Below are 23,222 nucleotides of genomic sequence, written 5' to 3'. Positions count from 1 at the left end.
GCTCGGAGGGCCCTGGCATGAAGGGGGCAGCCTGGAGCAGGGCTGGGGCGATGCCATTCCAGCCAGTGTGGGGAGGGAGCAGCTGGGCTCCTACTGCTCGCTGCCCAGAGCTAATCGCTCTTCCCTCCAGCTGGGATGGGGTGGCTCCAGAGGCCCTGGGTTCAAAGGAACGCCTCCCTCTGGAATTGGAGAGCTCCCCTGCCACTGCAGCTATGCTCCAGGGGGTCCTTGGGACCAGCATGGAGCTGAGCTGGAAGGTGGAGGGGGGGAGGAGAGAGAAGAGCCCTCTGGGGAACTCTGGGTCTCCAGTCCCCAATCACAGGGGGGGGGGGGGGTTGGTTACTGCAAGGGCTGCTTCAGCTGCTGGGGCCTGCAGGTGCACCGTCTCCCCCAGCTGGCTCTAGCACCAGTTCCCAGGCCCCCATCAGCTGTAGGGCAGGGGGAGCAGTCTGACAGCTGCTGGGAAAGGCCCTGTGGCCAGTGATGCCCAGACTGCCCAGGCCGTGTCTAACCCTGTTTATTAGTGTCACAGTGCAACTGCTGCCCTGCTTCCCCGAGCTGCTCCAGCCAGGGGCTAGCTCCTGCCATCGCCCCGGCGCAGGCCGAGCCGGTGGGCGCTTTCTAGAGAAGGCTGGCCTGGGGCGCCGTAGTGTTGAAGGAACTCGGCAGGGGAGGGTCAGAGCCAGTTGGCGCTGTTGGTTCCGGGCTCGGCAGGCGGCCGGCCCGGGCAGGCTGGTATTTCTCAATCACCTCCCGAAGTCCCTGGGAGAAATGGAGATCTGCCCCCACCGTGATGAATCCCTGCAGAGTGAGAAGGGAAGGAGCGTTAGCCCAGCAGGGGCCTCACCTCTGCCCCCATCATCCCTCAGCCAAAGAGTTGCAGGGGCCCGGCCCTCTGCCACCTCAGTTCCTGAGCCCCTCCTATGAGGCACACGTACCACATGGCTGGTGACTACCTCCTTGGTGAAGTCCATGCCCTCAGGCAGGGGGATCGGGACGCCCTTCTTTGTCCTCTCTGCAGAAAAGAAAAGGGAGCGTTTGAGAGTGTGTCCTGGGCCGGTGCCCTGCCCCCGCCTGCAGCACAAGTCCCTACCATTAAGGATGGGCATGATCATCAGCTGCAGCAGTGTCTTCAGGGGGGCCTGCAATGGGAAGAGCTGGGGGAGAGAGGAAGAAGCGTTAGAGCTGCAGTGGGCCCCATGGCTCTCCCTGCATGCACACATCAGCCCCTGGGAAAGGCCAGCCGGTTTGGCCCAAGCCAAGTGTCCACGAAAACAAGAAACCTAACAATAAGGGGGGATTTCAACTCTCCCCACAGTCCCAGGGAACATCTTGCCTCAGGGGGGGATAGAGACCAAATTTCCAGCCTAGCGGCTAGTCCAAGAAGTCACAAGGGGGGGCAATTCCAGTAGTGCCCAGATCTAGTCCAAGAGGTGACTCTAACAGTTGCCCAGTAACAGCACTCCTCATGTCATTCAATTTATTATCCCGGGGGGGGGTCAAAGAAACCCAGCCCTGTAGCATTAACTTCAGAAAGGGGAACTACACTGAAATGAGGCAGCTCGTTCCATGGAAATTAGAAGTAACAGTTGGGCATGAAATGACTGCAAGCTGCATGGAAACTCCATAATAGAGGCTCAAACGAACTGTAAATCCCAAATAAAAGCAGGCAGAGGACCAAAAATGCCCCCTGGCTAGCCAGAGGAAGACGGGGGTAGAGAGGAAAAGGCCCCTTTCAAAATTAGAAGTCAAATTCTCCTGAGGACCAGAGAAAGGAACAGAAACTCGGGCATGTCAAGCGTAAAAGTAGAATTAGGCAAAAAAGACTTTGAAGAGGAACTAGCAAAAGCTGCCCAAGCTGACAGTTCAGTACATCAGAAAGGGGAAGCTGCCAACCGGCCCGTGGGGCCGCGGGACAGTCCAGGGCCTGACGACACGGCTGCTGCGGAGAAACGACATGAATTCTTTGCATGGGTCTTTGCTGCAGAGCTGGGAGGAGATTCCCACACCTGAGAGAGTCTTTTGAGGTGACAGAGCTGAGGAACTGTCCCGTAGAGGAGCTTTTGGAACATATTTTTAAATTCAAGGGTAATAAGGCACTGGGACTGGTTGGCATTTACCCACGAGTTCTGAAAAAACTCAGCTATGAAATTGCAGAACTACTGACTGCTATGTAAACTGTTGCTTAATTCAGCCTCTGTACCCCTAGGCGCTGACTTCCCCGCTTTCCTGGGGGTGCTCAGCTCCCCTCTCTGCCCCTGGCCCTGCCTCCACGCTACCCCTTCCATGAGGCCCGGTCCTGCCTCTTCCCACCCCTTCCCCAACTCTGCCCCTCCCAGCCAATATTCCAAATCCCCGCCTCCTCCCCTGAGCGCACCACGTTCCCACTCCTCTCCCTCCCTCCCGGAGCGGGCGGGCGGGAAGCGCTGGGAGGTAGGCGGAGGAGCGGGGACGCAGCGCGCTCAGGGGAGGAGGTGAGGTGGAGGTGAGGGGAGCTTGGCTGCCGGTGGGTGCAGAGCACCGACTCATTTTGCTCCATGGGTGCTCCAGCCCCAGAGCACCCACGGAGTCAGCGCCTATGTCTGTACCAGATGATTGGGGGATAGCTGATTTTTTTTAAAGGCTCCAGGGGTGATTCTGGCAATTACATGCTGGTGACCCTAATTTCAGTACCAGGCAAACTGGTTGAAACTACAGTAAAGAACAGAATTAGCAGACACATAAATTAATACAATACGTTGAAGAAGCACATGGATTTTGTAAAGGGAAATCATGCCTCCCCCATTCATTAGAATTCTTTGAGGGGTCCACAAATCTGGAAAAGGGTGACCCAGTGGATATAATGTACTTGGACTTTCTGAAAGCCTTTGACAAGGTCCCTCACTAAAGGCTCTTAAGCAAAGTCAGCAGTCATGGGAGAAGAGGGAAGGTTCTCTCATGGACTGGTAACTGGTTAAAAGATAGGAAACAAAGGATAGGAATAAATGGTCAGTTTTCACAGAAGAGAGGGGAAGGGAAAGTGAAACTAAACCCCACAGCGTGACAGAGGGGAAAGGGCTGGCGCAGGTGCCACTTCCAAACGCCAACACCCCTGGTGGCACTGTGCCAATGCAGGGAGCCGGCCCTGATCCCCAGGGAGATCCTTACTTGCTCCCTGGGAGAGCCCGGCTCTGCCCTCCTTGCCCCTGGATCCCCTCTGGAGGGCGAAGTACTCAGAACCTGGGAATGTTTAGAGACCCTGTGCGCTGGAGGCATTCTCAGCCTCCTCCTTGCTCATGGGTTCCCTGGGCCAGAAGGGACCGTTGTGATCATCTCCTCTGACCCCCTTGTATTAATTCTAATGAACAATGCCACATTATGCAGTATGCATTTTTGAAAGTTTATAATAAGCGATGCTCCGGGGGGAAAGGAGGGTGGCACAAGGTGGAAATTTCGCCTCAGGTGCAAAATATCCTTGCACTGGCCCTGGTGGGAGGTCTAGGTTGGATATTAGGAAACACTATTTCACTAGGAGGGCGGTGAAGCACTGGAATGCGTTACCTAGGGAGGTGGTGGAATCTCCATCCTTAGAGGTTTTTAAGGCCCGGCTTGACAAAGCCCTGGCTGGGATGATTTAGTTGGGGATTGGTCCTGCTTTGAGCAGGGGGTTGGACTAGATACCTCCTGAGGTCCCTTCCAACCCTGAGATTCTCTGATTCTATGACTAGGACTGTTCAGCTTGGAAAAGAGACGACTAAGGGGGGATATGATAGAGATCTATAAAATCATGACTGGTGTGGAGAAAGTGACTAGGAAGCATTATTTACCCCTTCACATAACACAAGAACCAGGGGTCACCTGATGAAATTACTAGGCAGCAGGTTTAAAACAAGCACAAGGAAGTACCACATCACACAGTCAGCCTGTGGAATGTGTTGCCAGGGGATGTTGTGAAGGCCAAAACTATGGGTCCAAACAAGAACTGGATAAGTTCCTGGAGGACAGGTCCATCAACGGCTTTTAGCCCAGATTGTCAGGGATGCAACCCCATGCTCCGGGTGTCCCTAAGCCTCTGACTGCCAGGCGGGATGGATCACTCAGTAATTGCCTGTTCTGCTCATTCCCTTTGAAGCGCCCGGCGCTGGCCATTGGGCCAGGCGGACTGTTCTTGTGCCCTTTGTGCTTGGCCTGGGTAATAGGTTTGCTGGACCAAGGTCTGCGGTGGGTTCAGGGCACAAGGCATAGCAGTTTAGGGCCAAGCAAGGGCAGCTGCAGGCCTTGGGCTGGGGGTTCTTTTTTTAAGTGAGAGCCACCCCCAACCTTTTCCATGCGCTGCCCCATTTTAGGCATCCCCCCCACACACACCTGGACGTTTCCCCACTCCCCCTTCTTTCCCCTCACCACCGCAGGGGCTTCCCGTTGCTCTCCCCAAAGCCCTTGGTGGATTTTCCCTGGGGATGGAAGGAGAAGAGCTGGTCCCCTGTGGCTGTGCCACAAGGCCAGGGGCTCCCCGCCCAGCCCGGTTCTGCTGGATCGGGCCCATCTGTTTGATGCCCTGGGCGCCAGGCAGGCCGTGCTGCCCCACTCACCGCCAGGGACTCCAGTGCCGACTGCTTGGAGTAGATCCGGAACCTGCCCGGGGGAGAGAGAGAGCACTGTGAGCACAGCTTCGAGGTCCAGCCCTGGGACGGCTCTGCAGTCTGGCCTTGGGATGCTGCCCAGACGCTCCAGCGAGGGGCTCCCAGGGACAGGGGAGTTACCTTCGCAGATCCAACTGCACCTGCAGCGCTTTCCCTCGCAAAGACATCTTGGCACTCAGCTTGGCGTCCTGGAGGGGAGACAAGGCCACAGCCCCATTACTGCCTACCCCACAGAGCAGACAGCCCTGCCCCATGCCACCCTGCTGTTCTGCAACAGCAGGTTCGCTGCTGGCCATGGGCTCATGGGACCAGGTTCTGCACAGCTGCACGAACTGCAACAGGTGGGGCTGGGCTCCCTGCTGCGCCCGCCCAGGGAGCAGCTCACCATGGTCATGCTGGAGAGCTGGATGGCGGGATGGTCGACGGGCACCAGGGAGATGTTAAGGACGGCAATGACCGAGACGGAGGTGCCCGAGGGCTTGATTGTCCAGAGTGGAGGAGCCGACACCTGCAGCACCAGCTTCAGGGGCGCGTCCACCACAGCGGGGCTCTGCCGGGAGAGAGCAGGGTCAGGGGAGCAGGGGGCAGGCAGCACAGGGCTGAGCCGGGGCCCTGAAGGCAGCCAGCTCTTCTCACTAGCAGCCCCATTGCCATCCTCCTGGGCCCACAGTGGACCTCCAGTCCAAGGAGCTGCACCCCCTCCACGGGAACGGCCTCCTCCCAGGGTCGCCCGCCCCATGGCCACTGCTCTCACCAGCATGATGATGCTTCCGAAGAACGAGGCTCTCAGCAAAACCTCCAGATCCTTGGGCACCTGAAAAACATGCAACCGTCCTGGGTAAGGAGATTGCCCCGCAGTACACTGCTGTTACCCCGCCCCTCCCCTCCCCCCATCTGCGCTCCTAGTGTCCCTGCCCCTCCTCCCCCCATCAGCCTGCCCCTCCCCTCTGCACACCCAGCACCCCTGCCCCTCCCCCTCACCCATCTCCACGCCCACCACCCCTGCCCCTTCCCCCATCTGCATTCCTAGTGTCCCTGCCCCTCCTCCCCCCATCAGCATGCCCCTCCCCCTCTCCCCGCTGCACACCCAGCACCCCTGCCCCTCCCCCCATCTGCACGCCCACCACCCCGTCCCTCCTCACCTCCTCCCCTGCAATCTCCATGCTCAGCACCCCCGCCTGGTAGTAGGCATCCATGGCAGAGTTGAAGAAGTACTCGGAGAAAGCCACGTAGACCATGCGCTCCGTCTCCTTGATCACTGGTGCCACCGCCTGGTTCGCCAGCGTCTCGTTCCACCGGTAGTAGAACATGCCCTGGGCAGCACAGAGCTAGTGAGCGCCGGCCCCCGCCCCGGCCCCACAGAACAGGCTCCCCTGAGCACTCAGCCACTGCAGCCCCGGGCTAGGGCCCGGTGTCCCCACGCACTGGTATCCGCGTGCATGGTGGGCCGACCCCGCGCACCCCAGAGCCAGGGCATCACAGACGTGGCCCAGTGGCTCCCGCGGCCACGCTGGAGCCCCTCCCCCTCCCCCCCGTTACCTTGAAGTCCAGATCGAGGGTGTCAGGGGAGACGACGGGGTTGCTGAGGAGGGAGTAATCGATGCTGATGTGCTCGTCCACCGGGCTGCGCACTGTGCCCAAGGAAGGCAGAGTCAGTCGCCCGGCGAGGCCTGAGCTTGGCCCAGCCAGGCTGACGCCCCCTCCGCCCCGTCTCTGGGCCCCTCAGTCCTGCCCCCGGCTTCTCGCGCAGAGCAGCCGCTGGGCCTAGTCTGTTACCACGGCTGCAGCCCACTGCCCCCCAGCGTGGACCTGCCCCCCCAGCGTGGACCTGCCTCCCCAGCGTGGACCTGCCCCCCAGCACGGCAGCACAGTGCAGCTCTGCACCCAGGCCCAGGCTGAGCCGGGCCCAAGTCTGGTCTCGTCAGCCCAAGCCCCCGTGGCGGCCGCAGGGCCGCGGACTCACCCGACACGGTGTCCAGCAGCGAGTTCAGCTGCACAAGCCCCGCGTAGCGCAGCGCTGGGCAGATCTGAAACAGACACCACAGGCTGGATCGGGGTCGGCGGGACGGGGGCCCCAGCACACAGCCAGGGAGCGGGATCGCCTGACGGGTGTCCCTGCAGCCTCCATGGGAGCCTCTCCCGCTCCCGGGGCCCAGCCACCGACCCCCACGGGAACCGGGAACATCCTGCCCGTGGCTCCAGGAGCTGCTCGTCCTAGTGCGTCCAAGCCACAGCACAGGACAGGACTCGCTGCTGCCCCCCAGCACCAGCTCCTCCGAGGCGGCTCCGCCTGCACTCCATCACCCCAACCCGCAGCCCCCTTCCACCGCGACCTGCAGCCCCCTTCCACCCCGACCCACAGCCCCCTTCCACCCCGACCCACAGCCCCATTCCACCCTCCCTGCCCCCGCTCCGCCTGTGCCCCACCACCCCGACCCGCAGCCCCCTTCCACCCCAACCCACAGCCCCATTCCACCCCACCTGGCCCCACTCCGCCTGCGCCCCACCACCTCGACCCGCAGCCCCCTTCCACCCCAACCCACAGCCCCATTCCACCCTCCCTGCCCCCGCTCCGCCTGTGCCCCACCACCCCGACCCGCAGCCCCCTTCCACCCCAACCCACAGCCCCATTCCACCCTGCCTGCCCCCGCTCCGCCTGCACCCCACCACCCCGACCCGCAGCCCCATTCCACCCCGACCCACAGCCCCATTCCATCCCACCTGGCCCCACTCCGCCTGCGCCCCACCACCTCGACCCGCAGCCCCCTTCCACCCCAACCCACAGCCCCCTTGCACCCCGCCTGCCCCCGCTCCGCCTGCGCCCCACCACCTCGACTCGCAGCCCCCTTCCACCCCAACCCACAGCCCCATTCCACCCCGCCTGCCCCCGCTCCGCCTGTGCCCCACCACCCCGACCTACAGCCCCATTCCACCCCGACCCACAGCCCCATTCCACCCCGCCTGCCCCCGCTCCGCCTGTGCCCCACCACCCCGACCCGCAGCCCCCTTCCACCCCGACCCACAGCCCCCTTGCACCCCGCCTGCCCCCGCTCCGCCTGCGCCCCACCACCCCGACCCGCAGCCCCCTTCCACCCCGACCCACAGCCCCCTTGCACCCCGCCTGCCCCCGCTCCGCCTGCGCCCCACCACCTCGACCCGCAGCCCCCTTCCACCCCGACCCACAGCCCCATTCCACCCTGCCTGCCCCCGCTCCGCCTGCACCCCACCACCCCGACCCGCAGCCCCATTCCACCCCGACCCACAGCCCCATTCCACCCCACCTGGCCCCCGCTCCGCCTGCGCCCCACCACCTCGACCCGCAGCCCCCTTCCACCCCAACCCACAGCCCCCTTGCACCCCGCCTGCCCCCGCTCCGCCTGCGCCCCACCACCTCGACTCGCAGCCCCCTTCCACCCCAACCCACAGCCCCATTCCACCCCGCCTGCCCCCGCTCCGCCTGTGCCCCACCACCCCGACCCGCAGCCCCCTTCCACCCCAACCCACAGCCCCATTCCACCCCGCCTGCCCCCGCTCCGACTGTGCCCCACCACCCCGACCCACAGCCCCATTCCACCCCGACCCACAGCCCCATTCCACCCTCCCTGCCCCCCGCTCCGCCTGCGCCCCATCACCGCGACCCGCAGCCCCCTTCCCCCACGCCTGCCCCCGCTCCGCTTGCGCCCCACCACCCCGACCCGTAGCCCCCTCCCCGCCTGCGCCCCACCACCCCGACCCGCAGCCCCCTTCCACTCTGACCCGCAGCCCCCTTCCACCCCGCCTGGCCCCACTCCACCTGCGCCCCACCACCTCGACCCGCAGCCCCCTCCCACCCTGACCCACAGCCCCATTCCACCCCGCCTGCCCCCGCTCCGCCTGTGCCCTACCACCCCGACCCGCAGCCCCCTCCCACCCCGACCCACAGCCCCATTCCACCCTCCCTGCCCCCGCTCCGCCTGCACCCCACCATCCCGACCTGCAGTCCCCTCCCACTCCGCCTGGCCCTCACTCTGCCTGTGCCCCACCACCCCGACCCCGGTTCCCTTCCATCCCGCCTGGCCCCCGCTCTGCCTGTGTCCCACCACCCCGACCCCAGTTCCCTTCCACCCCGCCTGTCCCCGCTCCGCCTGCGCCCCACCACCCCGACCCGCAGCCCCCTTCCACCCCAACCCACAGCCCCATTCCACCCCAGCTGCCCCTGTTCTGCTGACACTCCACCACCCCGACCCCCAGCCCCCTCCCATCTGCGCCCCATCACCCCGACCCGCAGCTCCCTCCCACCCTGACCCACAGCCCCATTCCACCCCGCCTGCCCCCGCTCCGCCTGCACCCCACCACCCCAACCCGCAGCCCCCTCCCACCCCGCCTGCCCCCGCTCCGACTGTGCCCCACCACCCCGACCCGCAGCCCCCTCCCACCCTGCCTGCCCCCGCTCCGCCTGCGCCCCACCACCCTGACCCACAGCCCCATTCCACCCCGCCTGCCCCCGCTCCGCCTGTGCCCTACCACCCCGACCCGCAGCCCCCTCCCACCCCGACCCACAGCCCCATTCCACCCTCCCTGCCCCCGCTCCGCCTGCACCCCACCATCCCGACCTGCAGTCCCCTCCCACTCCGCCTGGCCCTCACTCTGCCTGTGCCCCACCACCCCGACCCCGGTTCCCTTCCATCCCGCCTGGCCCCCGCTCTGCCTGTGTCCCACCACCCCGACCCCAGTTCCCTTCCACCCCGCCTGTCCCCGCTCCGCCTGCGCCCCACCACCCCGACCCGCAGCCCCCTTCCACCCCAACCCACAGCCCCATTCCACCCCAGCTGCCCCTGTTCTGCTGACACTCCACCACCCCGACCCCCAGCCCCCTCCCATCTGCGCCCCATCACCCCGACCCGCAGCTCCCTCCCACCCTGCCTGCCCCTGTTCTGCTGACACCCCACCACCCCGACCCCAGTCCCCTTTCACCCTGCCTGCCCCCGCTCTGCCTGCACCCCACCACCCTGACCTGCAGCCCCCTCCCACTCCGCCTGGCCCCCGCTCTGCCTGCACCCCACCACCCCGATCTGCAGCCACTGCCCTCATGCTGACCACAGTTCATGATTTGGGGCTGGGGGCCTGCAAGGGGGAAGTACCCGCAGTTGATACCACTCCCTGCCTGCTCCGCCCCCACTGTTTGACCCCTGTCCCGGCCCCAAGGGGGATGTCTCTGCCCACAGCGTACCTGCCGGTTGACAAGGAAGCGTATTCCTGTGGTGGCGAAGGTAGACAGGAATTCATAGACCTTCCTGTGGAGACAGAATCACAGTCCTCAGCCCCCTGCCCTCCTGCTAGGGGACCAGAGAGCCTCCTGGCATGGGAGCAAAGGTGGCATGGGGGCGATGGGCTGCTGACCAGTGGGGGGGGGGCAGGGCACCGTGGGGTGGCCCCAGGCAGTACCTGAGTGTGCCCGTGAAACCTGTCTGCATCCTGGCAATGGAGGCGTTGCAGGAGATGTTGGAGATCTTGAGGCGCCCGACCTTGTCCATGGACAGCTTCAGCCGGGTGCGGATGTTGACGCCTTCGGCAGAGGCGTTGATGGAGCCAATATCGTAGCTGGGAAGCAAACGGTTAAAGCAGGTGAGCAGCACCCAAGCAAACAGGCACCTCCCCAGGGAGCCGCTGCCCCAGAGCCTGTGTGAGGGGGAGAGAGCTGAGGGGTGGGGGGCTGGCCCAGCCGGAGCCCAGCACGGTGGGCATCGAGAACCTGAAGGCAAACGTCCGAGTGAGCGTCTGATCCCAACAAGGGGGAGGCCTGACCGCCCCTGGGGGGGGAATGGGGAGAGGACCCAGGACCGAACCCCGCGCGGGGGGGAGTGGAGGTGGAGAGGCCTGACCCCACGCTGGGGGGGCAGAGCGGAGGGGGAGGGGACCTGACCCCGCGCTGGGGGGCGAGGCAGCTCACAAGAACCAGTAGAGCAGCTGGCGCCGGAAGCGCAGGCTGATGGAGGCGTTGTTGATGTTGAAGGCGAGGTGCTGCGGGGACCGGAAGTGCAGGTTGGAGAGCGCCAGCTGCAGGTCCGTCACCTTCACCCTGCGGGGGCACAGGCAGCATCAGGCCCACGCCCCAGCCCAGTCCCCAGCATCTCTAGCTCGGCTCTGCCGCCCCGGCTCGTGCTGAGCCATGTCGGAGTCACTGCCATGGGAGAGGCCCCTGCACCCCTGGGCGGCATCACGCCCTAAAGCCAGGCTCTTCAGGGCTGCACCTAGTCCAGTGCTACCAGCCCCTCCATGGCACACCTCCGCCCATCCCGCAAGTCACATCCACCTGCCAGCTCCTTGCCCCTTGGCAGGCCCAGCCCGTTACACACGCTGCTGTCTCGGGCACTCCAGCCCCAGGTCCTGCCTGTGCCTGCCCTCCCCCGGCCCTCACTTACCCGCTGATGTTGTACTGGAATTGCCCTTCCTTCCCATGCAGGTCAGGGATGCTGATGTGCTCCAGCTCCTGCTCCACAAAGCGCAGCCCTTCCTGCTTCACTGCAAAACAACAGCCCTGCTCTCTGCCCCGGCCTTGGCTCCACGGGGAGGAAAGGAGGCCACGGCCCTTCCCCCCAACCCACCCTTCAATCCCAGGGCACTGGCCAGGCCAGGCAAGTCCTTTTCCTGGCAACCCGGATGTATGTAAACTGACCAGACTTGCCCCAGCCCCGCTGGGCTCCTTCCCTCCCCAGGGCGGGTGGGCTAAGGACAGCGGACCATCCTGCTCCACCCCGCCGGCTCAGCACCAGCGGCAGGGAGTGTCAGAACAGGGGGCACGCCCTGATCTGCTGCCACCCGGGGAGCTTGTGGTTCCTGACCCGGCCAATGGACTCGGGCTCCCCCAGCTCCTTACCCAGCTCCAGGCCCTTGGAGGTGATCCGGATCTTGCACCCAGGGGTAGCAGCTCGCCCTGCAGTGACCAGCCAGGGCAGCAGCAGAAGCAGGAGGCTGCACGGAGCCATGGCACGTCTCGTCCTGGGGGAGACCAGAGCAGGGCTGGGAGACCGCGTCACTGCGCCTTCCCGCTGGGGGGAGATGCCAGTGCGCCCGGCTCCCCAGGTGGGCGCGGGCGGCCAGGGTGAAGGAGGCCTCCTAGCCCATTACCATCCATTGCTAATAGACTCTCACCCAGGACCCTGGGAGCCCCCCAAGTGCCGTGGTCCCCTCCCCCTGGCAGGGAGCCTTGGCCAGACCCTCCGGCATCCTGCCCAGACGCTCCCTTGGTGGCCCCCTGTGACTGGCTCCCCTTCCTCCCATGCAGGTCACTTCGCTTCCCGGGCCGGGCCCCCGGGGCCCCCTCGCCAGGGGTCTCAATGCGCAGCCCAAGAGGGGCCGGGGGAGGGACAAGGGCAGCGGGGCGGGGTGTGTGAGCTGCCCGGGGGGAGCCCGGCCGAGCTGGGGGGGGTGCTGTGCGCCGCCGGCCCTGGTGCCGCACCCGATTCCCGGGCACGGGGGGTCCCCGCCTCTGGCTGCGGGCTCCGGCAGGACGAGCCGCGCTCAGCCGCTGCCCCGATCTCCCGGCCGCCTGCGCGGGGCGGGGGCTCGGCTCGCCGGCCCCTTCCCCGGCGCTGCGCCCCGGCGCCCTGCGCCCCCCACCCCGGCCTCGCGCCTGCCGCGGGGAGCCAGGGCCCGGGGCCGCGGGAAGGGGCGGAACCCGCGTCCAGCCCGCCGCCCCCGCACCCCCCGGCCGGCTGCAGCCCGCCCCTCCCGCGGCCTGGCCCCCCGCCCGCACTTGCCTCTGTCCCCAAGGGAACCGGCGCTGGGCTCGGAGCGCAAAACAAATGGCTGGTGCCAGCCAGCTCCCCGAAGCAGCGCCGGGAGGGCCACGGGCACCCCCGGGGGAGGGATGATGGGCACCCCACAGGGGGCTATGGGCATGCCCAGACCGGGAGGGGGAGGCCATGGGCACCCCACAGGGGGCTATGGGCATGCCCAGACCGGGAGGGAGAGGGCATGGGCACCCCACAGGGGGTTATCATGCCCAGACCGGGAGGGGGAGGCCATGGGCACCCCACAGGGGGCTATGGCCATGCCCAGACCGGGAGGGGGAGGGAGAGGGCATGGGCACCCCCAAAGGGGGGAGGGGAGGATGAGCACCCACAGCGGGCTATGGGCATGCCCAGACCGGGAGGGGATGGGCACCCCCAGAGGGGGCCCTGCTCTACCCACAGGTGTCCTGGATGCAATTGAATCAGGTTAAAAGTGGAGCAGAGAGGGTGGGTTCCGCCCACCTGTGCCACCCAGTCCATTGGGCTTTGTTCCCGCGAGGGGCTGCGCATTGCGCTGTACGTATCTGGGGTCGATCAGGACTGCGCGGAGCAGCTTGGAGCTTTGCCCTGGCCAGAGCTTCCCACACTCTGCCCCAGTGCCCCACGCCTCCTCGTTCCCTGTCCAAGCCGGCCCATCACCCCTGCCTCCCCCTTGCTGCCTCACGTGCTCCTGGCTTTAACGCCAGCGGATTTGGGCAGATTGACATTCTTTGAAAATCCCCTTGAATCCTTGGCCCCCTCTGGGGGCTGATTATCCACAGCTGCGACAGGCCAGAGTTGTGTCACCTTCCCCCCAGGCACTGTGGGCAGGTCGCTTGCTCTTCCACCAGAGCTGCCAGGTCCAGGACTCCCTCCCCAGCCCCTGCACCCAGACGTGCTCTGGAAACCAGGCTGGGGCTGGAGCAGGGGCCCCGTCCTGTAGTGCTGGGCACACTCAGAAAGCAGAAACAGGGCAGGGGGAGCTGGCTGAGCTTGGTCTCCAGGCATAGCTTCTGCATAACCCCTCTCCATGCCCGTTTGCTGGGCCAGGAGCAGCCAGCCAGTCCACGCACGTGCTCGTGAATCTGCAGGATTCAGCACACGCCATGGCAAGCAGGAGAGTGCTGCAGCCATGGGTGCTGTCACCATACCCGGCACCAGGCTGGGCTGGCCACTGGCAGCAGCGCAGAGAGATCCGTCCCATCCCCTGCCCCGTGCTGGACACCTGATGAACAAGTTCTCCCCCAGATCCGCCTTCTCACAGCCTCACCCCCACTCATTCCAACCCGCACCTTAGCGATCGCAGCCACAGCCAGCGCTCTCACATCGGGACGAGGTGAAAATCTCAGCTCTCCAATGAGGAATTCCCCCCATCCATCCAGACACCACCGGCAGCACAGCCACCCTCCAACGGGGCGCCCTGTGCACACAGCACCTTCCACAAACACCCCCAGCTGCCCCTCTTGGGTTGTAACAGGAGCAGGGTCCTTAGCTAGCACTGGCCCTCGGGATCCCTGCAGGCACTGTACAGGGACCCCCCCTCTAGTGGGGCCCTCTCCCTCCTCTCTCTCTCACTGGTCTCTACAGCGTCTACTGGGCTCTGGCCATGGAAAGAACTTTGGGACACCCCTGTAGCCCACGAAAGCTTATGCTCTAATAAATGTGTTAGTCTCTAAGGTGCCACAAGTCCTCCTGTTCTTTTTGCGGATACAGACTAACACGGCTGCTACTCTGAAACCCCCCCAGACACACACACTTCCCTATCTGCTTACAAAGGGCTGTCTGTGCCTGCCCCCTTTGTGTGGGCCTGGGGATTTGCCTGGCTGCACAATACCAGCTTAATTTCTTGTACTTACAGTCCCCTGGGGTTACTTTTTCCTGGCTCTCCCGGTGCTGGGAGGCTGAATCACGTGGAGGGAGGCAGGGCAGAAGAGAACCACTGGCTCCAACAGTTTCTCGGGCTGGCTGTGCTTCCCCTTCCTTTATATATCCCACTGTCTGCCACTCGTCATGAGCCCAGGGCTGGGAGGAGACAGTGGCCTGGGAGGCAGTGAGAGGCTGAGAGGATGCAGGTCTCAGGCATGCCGAGACCAGACTCTGCAAAGCCACTTTCCCCTGCCCACGGGCTGCCTGCCCAGGGCACAACGGGCCTGGGCTCACAAACATCAGCTGCCTGAGCTGCACATGCAGCCGCCTGCCCTGCTCCTTGGGGCACACAATTGCTCAGCGTGTGTGTGCAATGGCCGTGAGCACGTGTGCAAACCACACGGCGCGGGCTCCCGAGGCCACAGCAGCACTTGGCCTGCTCTGGTGCAGGGGGTGTGAAGCAGCCGGGGGTGAGGGTGGGGGCTATGTCTGCACTTAGGGGTCAGACTCGCGTTACGCTCCCCTCTATTCGCGTGTCTGAAGCGAATTCAGTGCTGGGGCCGGGTCCCTCGAGCCTGTCCCCAGAGCAGGCCCAGCACAATCAGCGTCCCACCTCCATGCTTCAGGCTTGACCTGGGGCCACCTCCAGGGGCAGAGGCGAACACCGATGGGCTGGGCCCCCGCTGAGGCTGAAACAGAGGCCAGCTTGTGCTGCTCGCGAGGCAGGAGCCCGCTGGGAGCAGCCTGGTGTCCAGCTGATTGGAGCTACGCATTCAGCCCCCTAGGGGCTCTGGACACACTCCTCTGCCCAGCCTCACCCCTGCCTGTTCCCCATGAGCCCAAAGGGAGGTGCCAAGGGCAGAGCTGAGGTTCTTAACCCCGCAGTCACCAGGGCTACCCCAGGAATGTCCATGCTCCATGCCAGAGCTGCCCCACACCCGGGTCTCACAGTCACAGGGAAAGACTCCCCAAGTGGGGTTTCCCTGGGATGGCTCCTGCTGGTTCCTTCAGTGACACTAGTGCAGATGCCACAGACTGTACGGAGAGAAACAACCTGTTGGGAGTTCTGCTCCTGGCCACAATCCTGTCCCTGCACTGCACACAGTCACAGACTGCCAGGCCCCCTGTTCTCTCGGCTCCGTACGGTCCCTGGAAGGAACCCCCCTCAGGGTGACAGCCCTCCGTGGGGGTTAGACCCTCTGCCCAGGCCACCTCCTGGGACTGCAGCACCTCTGAGCCTTCTGCACGCCCAGCTTTCTCTGTGGGCCTCCACGGGGAGTCCCTCACTCTGGGGCCTCCCCACCCAGGGGCAGCAATGCCCCCCCGCACTCTAGCCTGCTGTGGCCCTCAGCCAGCATAACACAGGAAGGTTTCTTGTACATCCGAACACAGCACAGGAAGTTCTCCGGGCCCTCGGGCCTAGAAACTCTCAGCACCATCCATCTGGGTCTGCCTCCATCCAGCAGCAACCTCCTTCCAACTGACCACCCTATATCCCCTTCCCTAGCCCCTCCTCCACCTGGGCCCGCTCTCTTCCCTCCTTTGTTCCCACTGGCCAGAACCAGCTGCCTTCCAGATCCCCAGGGTCCTCTCTCCTCAGCCCTTTGTCCTCCCACTGGCCAGAACCGGCTGGCTTCCAAGGGGGTGGGCCTCTGGGTCACCAGTTGCTACTTTCCACCCACCTGTCTAGGCCATTGTCTGGGGTCCAGGCTGCTAGGTGAGTCACAGTTGGTCCTCTGTACCAACAAACACCCTCTCCCACCACCTCATTACACACACAGCACATGGGGCAAAGTGAGACACACACAGTGTTCATGCAAAACACTAAGAAAATCCCCCTCCCTTCATCTCACACACACACAATTAGAACAATTGTGCAAGCAAATGTCCACATGGGTCTGTGTCTGATCTGCACACGATTATCACGTGCAGCTGGATAAGTGCAGGACTAATTACGAGTCTTTGTGGTAACATCACAGTAATTGCTTGTGCGTTAGCACAGCTCATGTTGCCTAAAATCTGATCCTAAGAGCCTAATAAACAAAAGGAGAATTAACAAATAAACAGCAAACTGCTATTTGCCAGGTCTGGTGCTGCAGGGAGAGCTCAGGGAATCCCATTCCCATGGAAAGCAGGAGGGAAACAGTGACTTCCCAGGTTGTTGCAAGGTAAATTTTACTAATTTCTGTTCAACTTTAGGTGCATTTGAAAGTAGCTAAACTGGGGAACCCACTGGGAAACACCACAAAAAGAGCAGTTCCCAGCGACAGGGCTGCCAGAAGCGGTGAGGGGTGTTCGGAAAATCCCTTTAGGATATTTGTATGTAGAACGTATGACTTTCCAGAGGGATGTAATGACCAGTGTGGGCATCCGAGGGCTCGGGAAATGCTGATGTGGTTTCCTGGCGCAACTTGGCCTAGCCAATGGTGGAAAGGCTGCTGTTTGGTGTGACCCAGAGGAGCCCATTAACAGTGCTTTGTCTCACTCTCTCCATCTCCTTGGCTGGCAGCCCCAGCTCACTCCTACAGGCTGGCTGTCAGGACTTCAAAGCTTCTTTGGTCAACTGGCTATTTGCAGACTAACCCTCTGTTTATGTGTGTGTGAGGGGAACCGCCCATCCAGGCAGCAGGAGGCTGAGACACGTGATGAAGCCCAGCGGCTTTTGTGCAGAAAGTCCAGCGGAGCAGCAGCCATGGGTGGGCTCAGCCTCCCTCTGCAGAGAGACGCAAGGTGCGGGAGAGGACCAAGTTTTAATTCTAGATGTTAAACCACCAGGGATCTAACAATTAAATCCCGAAAAGAAACCAGCCCATTGAATGTGACCATAGGGACGGAGCAAAGGGCGCTCGTTAGCTAAATGAGAGGTTCCACAACCCTAAATAGACTGGAGTGCTGCCGCGGGAGCAGCTGGCTGTGGGTTCCCCAAAGAACACCGCACTCTGCCCCGACCTGCGAAGTACATGCTGCACTTCCCTCTAACCACGAGGGCAGGGCAGGCCCTTACTGGGGTGGCACTATAATCCCAGGTCCCCAGGGCCAGGTGCACACCAGCGTGTCCAAACTCTCCTTTGCTGTGAGGCCTACACAAAAATTCACAGAGGCTGGGCTGCTTGTGAGCTAAGCCCACTGCCCATCCCGCAGCCCCATACTGTCTGTTTCCTTGTGCTCTCCCATCATTCTACTCAGGGTGTCTACACTTAAACTGCTGCAGCAGTGCCACTGTAGTGCTTCAGTGTAGACACTATGCAGATGGGAGGGCTTCTCCCATCGCTAGGTAACCACCTCCCTGAGGCGCAGCTAGGTCAGCGGAAGAATTCTTCCATGGACAGAACGCGATCTACATTAGGGCTAGATCACTCTAGCTGGGTCTCTGGTGTATGTGTGTGTGTGTATTTTTCACCCCCCCAGAGTTGTAGCTACACCAAGGTAAGTTCTTAGTGTAGACAGGCCTTAGATCGTAAGCTCTTTGCGTCAGGGACTGTCCTTTGTATTTGTACAGTACCTAGCCCCTGGGGGCACTCTGATAATACAAATAAATAATACTATCACCCAGCCAGCCACACTCCTGTTTTTTTGGGTTGCTGAGCTAGCCTCACTCTGCACTATTGCATTAAAGTGAACCTTCATCTGCTTTAGTAAATGAGACACTGGAGAGGAAGGCCTCGTCCACACTAGGCATTTACTTTGGTATAGCTACATCTCTCAGGGGTGTGAAAAATGCAGCTACACCGACCTCATCCCCAGGGTAGCCCAACGCCAGGAGAATTCTCCTGTCAACCTAGCTACTTGCTCTCAGGGAGGAGAATTACCTACACCGACAGGAGAACACCTCCTCGTGGTGTGGGGAGTGTCTACATTGAAGCTCTACATAGGGGAGTTGCGCTGCTGCAACGTTTTAAGTGTAGACAAGCTCAAAGGGTGGGCTAGTGGTCCAGGCATGGGTCTGGAGTCAGGATGCCTGGGTTCCATTGGCAGGTTCAGGAGGAAAGTGAAGTAAAGTGTTTAGAGCAGGAGCACAGAGGCAGTTGACTGGGTTTCCCATCTGACAGGCTTGCTTGGGCATTTCACAACTCTTCGCCTCAGTTCCCCTCTCTCTGAAATGGGGCTGATGATACCACTTAATGGTGGACTTATGGGATTAATTAATGTTTGGGACATGGGTTCTCAGGGTTGATTCTGGTGTACAAGGACCTTCACAGGGAGCAAATATTCAGTAGTAAAGGGCTCTGCAGTCTAACAGAGAAAGGTATAACAAGAACTAGGGGCCGGGAGATAAAGCCAGGCAAATTCAATTTAGAAATAAGGCACAGGTATTTAACAGTGAGGGGGATTAACCACCGGAACAAACTGTGACACTGGCAGACCAGGTGCCAGCTCAGGCCAAGGTCCCCATTCCTCAACTGAACCCTGACAGACACCTAGCTGGAGCCAGTCCGGCCCGCCTGGGTGTTAGTAATGTTAAAATAGGAAGTATAGGAACGTGTTGAGAGTTTAGTCTATTGAAGGCTGGGGCATTAATCTCACATGTAGCATCTGTATCCCATAGTGTAAGGTAATGCTTGAGCATTTGCATTGTAAGCCGTTGTAACTGTAACTCCCCAGGTAGGAGAGGGACATGAACCAGTGTGAAATGCTGGTCTCCAACACGTGTTATGTCCTGCCCGACAGGGAAGGCCCAGCAACACCTAGGGTGACCAGACAGAAAGTGTGAAAAATCGGGACGGGTGGTAATAGGTGCCTATATAAGAGAAAGCCCCAACTATCGGGACTGTCCCTATAAAATCAGGACATCTGGTCACCCTAGCAACACCAGATGGACTGAAGTGGAATGTTAGAGAGGATACAGAGTTTGCTGTTTACTCTCCCCCTTCCCTCCCCCATGAAGATGAGTCTTGCAAGCACGGCTTAAATTCAGCCGGAGCCCACCGCAGCAGGAGCTCTGGTAAATATTTTCAAACTCCCAGGAGCCCTGGCACCTCCCACAGGGTTTCAGCCTGCAGAAGGCCCCAGGGCTTGTGGCCTCAGCCCTGCAGTGCGTGCTGGGACTCAGGGCTTCAGCCCCAATGTGAGCCCCCCCCCCACTCCCCCCATGGGGCTCCAGTAAATAATTGTCGAGAACTTAAGCCCCGCTTGCAAGTGAATTCCTCCCATCAACTGAGCTTGCAGTTCAAAGCAGAAGTGGAAAAGGGAATAAAAACCCCTGACAAGGAGGAACAGTATCTTTATGCTGCTTGGACTGTGGGGACAAGATTTCTAGGCATAAGCAAAAAATTCCCAGTGCTTTGCTTGGGTTAGCCCTAAAGGACATCTAGAGCTTGCTTATTGTAAAAGTTTCTGTTATTTTTGAAGCTTGAGGTTTGTGTGTGTTTGCCTGCTTTAACCTTGTAAATATCTCCTATTTCCTTTTCCTAGTTAATAAATCTTTAGATAGGTTATTATAGTATTGACTACAAGCAATGTCTGTGGTGTGAGATCTAAAGTACAATTGACCTGGGTAAGTGACTGGTCCTTGAACCCAAATGTTGCTGTGATACTCAATGTAAGGGACCATGTCACAAAGGCAGGGTCCCCTGGGTGGCGAGACAGACCAGAGTGCCCACGGAGACGCTGTGATGCTCTGGTTAGGCTGTTACGGAGCCCGAGGAGTTTGCACTTGATCGCTGGTTGGGAACAGTCTGCCCTGAGCTTAGTACTCACTCTTGAGCCTCTGCAGGACAGTTTGCCACAAACGACTAAGGGAAGTGCAGGATTCTCCACTTCCTGACACCTTCAGAGCCAGACTAGAGGCCTTTCTGGAAGATGCTTTAAGGTATGTCTACGCTGCATGCCCAGCTAGCATGGCTATAAATAAATGCTATAAATGGCAGTGTGAACAGTGAGGCTTAGCTTGGGCAAGTAGAGCACCCTACATGCTTGAACCCTAGTGTATACATCCCTACACGGCTCTCTGCACACCCACGCAGCACCTCCCATGGCTCCACTGCTAGTGTTGGCAGCATAGCATTCTGCTGCCAGAGCCTGACCCCATGGCAGGGACGGGCAGAGGGGGGAGGCTCCGGTGGGTCCCTGCTGTGGAGTTTCTCACCACTGCATCCAGCCTCGTGTCCCACCCAGGCCAAGCCCCAGGGATGCACAAGTTCCCATGTGCCATGCAGGGGCGCAGGGATCAGGCTCCACGACCCAATGGGGCTTGCAACCTTCGACTCTACGAATCACTAGCCCAGAGGAGAACCCAGGAGTCCTGGGCAGTGCTTCTATATCGTGATGCCAACTTTTCCCAACCTAGCGCTAAAAATATCCTAAATCTGGTGAAAAATTCCCAGATAAAGTTTTTTATTTCAAAATGTGAAAGGAATGTAATATGTGTGTTTTTAATAACTATATAATATATATTATATCCAAATTCTTCTTATTCGTTCAAGATATTTCACATTTATTATAATTTTTATACATATAGACGTGTTTTTAAATTGTAAACTTATAGAATTAGAATGAATGGAGATATCCCATCTCCTAGAACTGGAAGGGACCTTGAAAGGTCATCGAGTCCAGCCCCCTGCCTTCACTAGCAGGACCAAGTACTGATTTTGCTCCAGATCCCCAAGTAGCCCCCTCAAGGACTAAACTCACAACCCTGGGTTTAGCAGGTCAATGCTCAAACCACTGAGCTATCCCTCCCCCCATGTTACTTATACAGTAAATAAAATATTTAACACATGAGTGGGATTGAAATGATAGAAAACAATGTATTTTACACAAATGTCACTATTTTAAAAACAAAAGTATTAATAAGTACAGCATGTGCCCTACAGTGTACTGCACATCAAAGTTACTTTGAAAAAATAAAAAGTAAACATATGATTATAAAATAAGATAAAAAAGCAAACAGAACAAATAACACTCTTTTATATAATTTTCCTTATTATTATAATCTTTGAGTTTTATCCATTTTCTGACTCATGGTCTGAGTCGTCACTAGGAACATCATTACCATCATTAATATTTTTACTAGTTTTATCACTATTATTTTTACTGTACATATTTTTACAATGTAAATACAAGTGCTTATTAGTAATTACAAAATTAAAACACTGATCTTGCTTTGCTTTCCAAGCTGACCTTATAACTACACTAGAATTGAGTGTTTTGGTTGTCATACAGTTTCTTGTTGTGGTTTTTATGTCAGTTACCATGGAAAAAAATCTTTCACATGCTGCATTTGAATGCGGTAATGTGAAAACCTGTTTTAGCCAGTTCAGATATATTTGCAAACATGAATTGACCTGAATAATCTAAATTCATTAACTTTCAATTTTTCTACAAGTTCCTCAGTCTCAGTTTGCGCCAAAACATTGCTACATATAGCAGTACATTTATCTTTCTTTAATGTTACAGCCTCAGCAATTTTGGAATCAGGGAAACATTTTTTAACTACTTCAGTCAAGTGTTCTACAGATTGAACACTGACATTATGTTTGGCAAAGTAACAGGCCATTCTAATCTCTGCATTTTTAACTTGCTCTTCAAATGTTTGTGCTTTTTTATTTTCACAATCTTGTTTATTAAACATATCATCAATTTTCTTTGTATTAGATATTGTCTCAACCTTTTGTTTATGTTTTTTACCATTAGCATGCTTATCTAACTCGCTAGTACAGGGGTCGGCAACGTTTGGCATGCGGCTCGCCAGGGTAAGCACCCTAGCGGGCCGGGCCAGTTTATTTACCTGCTGACGCGGCAGGTTCGGCCGATTGCGGCCCCCACTCACCGTGGTTCGCCGTCCTGGGCCAATGGGGGTGGCGGGAAGCAGCGCGGGACGAGAGATGTGCTGGCTGCGGCTTCCCGCCGCCCCCATTGGCTCGTAGGTAAATAAACTGGCCCGGCCCGCTAGGGTGCTTACCCTGGCGAGCCGCGTGCCGAACATTGCCGACCCCTGCACTAGTATCTGCCTGGATTTTTACATCACAACATTTGCAATAAGCTAAAAAACGATTGTTTTCTACTTTCTGCAGCCAGTCTTTGTATTTACCTTCTTGAAGCCACGAGTCTTGAAAGGCTTTTTTGAAAGTAGATGGCGTCTCTTCTGGTGGAAGTTCACCCCGAGTCCTCAATACGGGGGGGCTATCCCATTGTTTTCGTTTCGACGTGGACGGATCTTTGTCTACTCCTGCAGTCCTCTTCCTCTTCTCACCAGCCGTACTGGTCCCTTTAGTCATTTTTTATGTTAGATAAAAAATGGAAAGAGATCTCTGAAATAATGGAATGCGATAATTAGTATAATGTATATTTCAATTTATATTTAAATCAAAGAAGGGAACATATTATATATTGCAACAGAGGGTCCTGTGGCACCTTTAAGACTAACAGAAGTATTGGGAGCATAAGCTTTCGTGGGTAAGAACCTCACTTCTTCAGATGCAAGGTATATATTATTACCCAACACAGTAGGCGAAGATATTTAATATTTGCCTGGAGGAAGGTGCTGTTTCAAATTTATGAACAGCCGAATGCTCTGGTCCACATTCCTTGTGCAACTGCAAGCACGAAATACAAAATTTTAGGGATTTAATGACAGATCAAGAAACTACTCATAAGCAGTAAGTATTGCAATATATTTCATTATTGGAAGAAACCTTACCTAGAAGATCAATTTGATAACCATCGTCTCATTACCTGCCAGCCAGCTGCCGCTGAGGTTGGTTTGTTGCGAGTGCATGTGCGCACTTGTCACCTCACTTGGGCCATCATGATGTAGTACGTTGAAGCACCACCAATAGGAGAGCGGCACGGCCCGATTATGAAAATCACGTGCCAAATATTCACCAATTGAAGAACGTATTTGGGGGAAATGTAAAAGAAGTGCAAATATTTTCCTTTTGATGAAAACGTCCCAGGACTGTTGAGATTTGGAAAATCTTTTACTTTGTATGACATTTTCCCAGGATTATTTAGGTTTTGAATGAAAATTCCCAATTTCCCAAGTTGA

General features: G+C 58.8%; 1 protein-coding gene across 3 annotated transcripts; it reads right to left on the bottom strand.

The window, feature by feature from the left end:
- Positions 1-501: 501 nt before the first annotated feature.
- Positions 502-14,312, bottom strand: PLTP (phospholipid transfer protein). Of its 3 annotated transcripts, none has more exons than XM_054044968.1 (16): positions 14,227-14,312; positions 11,476-11,597; positions 11,021-11,120; positions 10,549-10,677; positions 10,044-10,199; positions 9,829-9,892; positions 6,583-6,646; positions 6,159-6,250; positions 5,762-5,932; positions 5,374-5,433; positions 5,005-5,169; positions 4,740-4,807; positions 4,569-4,611; positions 1,094-1,157; positions 939-1,015; positions 502-801 (listed from the first exon to the last, which is right to left on the bottom strand). In XM_054044968.1, the coding sequence occupies exons 2-16, from the start codon at positions 11,582-11,584 to the stop codon at positions 622-624; spliced, it is 1,542 nt and encodes a 513-aa protein (XP_053900943.1). In that variant the 5' UTR covers positions 11,585-11,597; positions 14,227-14,312; the 3' UTR covers positions 502-621. The 3 variants fall into 3 exon arrangements, with proteins under 3 accessions (XP_053900943.1, XP_053900945.1, XP_053900944.1); XM_054044970.1 differs by lacking the exon at positions 14,227-14,312 and adding an exon at positions 12,058-12,174; XM_054044969.1 differs by lacking the exon at positions 14,227-14,312 and having other exon boundaries at positions 11,476-12,046.
- Between the last annotated feature and the right edge of the window lie 8,910 nt (positions 14,313-23,222).

The sequence above is a fragment of the Malaclemys terrapin genome, chromosome 12, assembly GCF_027887155.1.
Source record: "Malaclemys terrapin pileata isolate rMalTer1 chromosome 12, rMalTer1.hap1, whole genome shotgun sequence".
NCBI lineage: Eukaryota > Metazoa > Chordata > Testudines > Emydidae > Malaclemys > Malaclemys terrapin.
The sequence above is the reverse complement of the archived record's forward strand: the minus strand, read 5'-3'. Positions and strand labels throughout refer to the sequence as shown.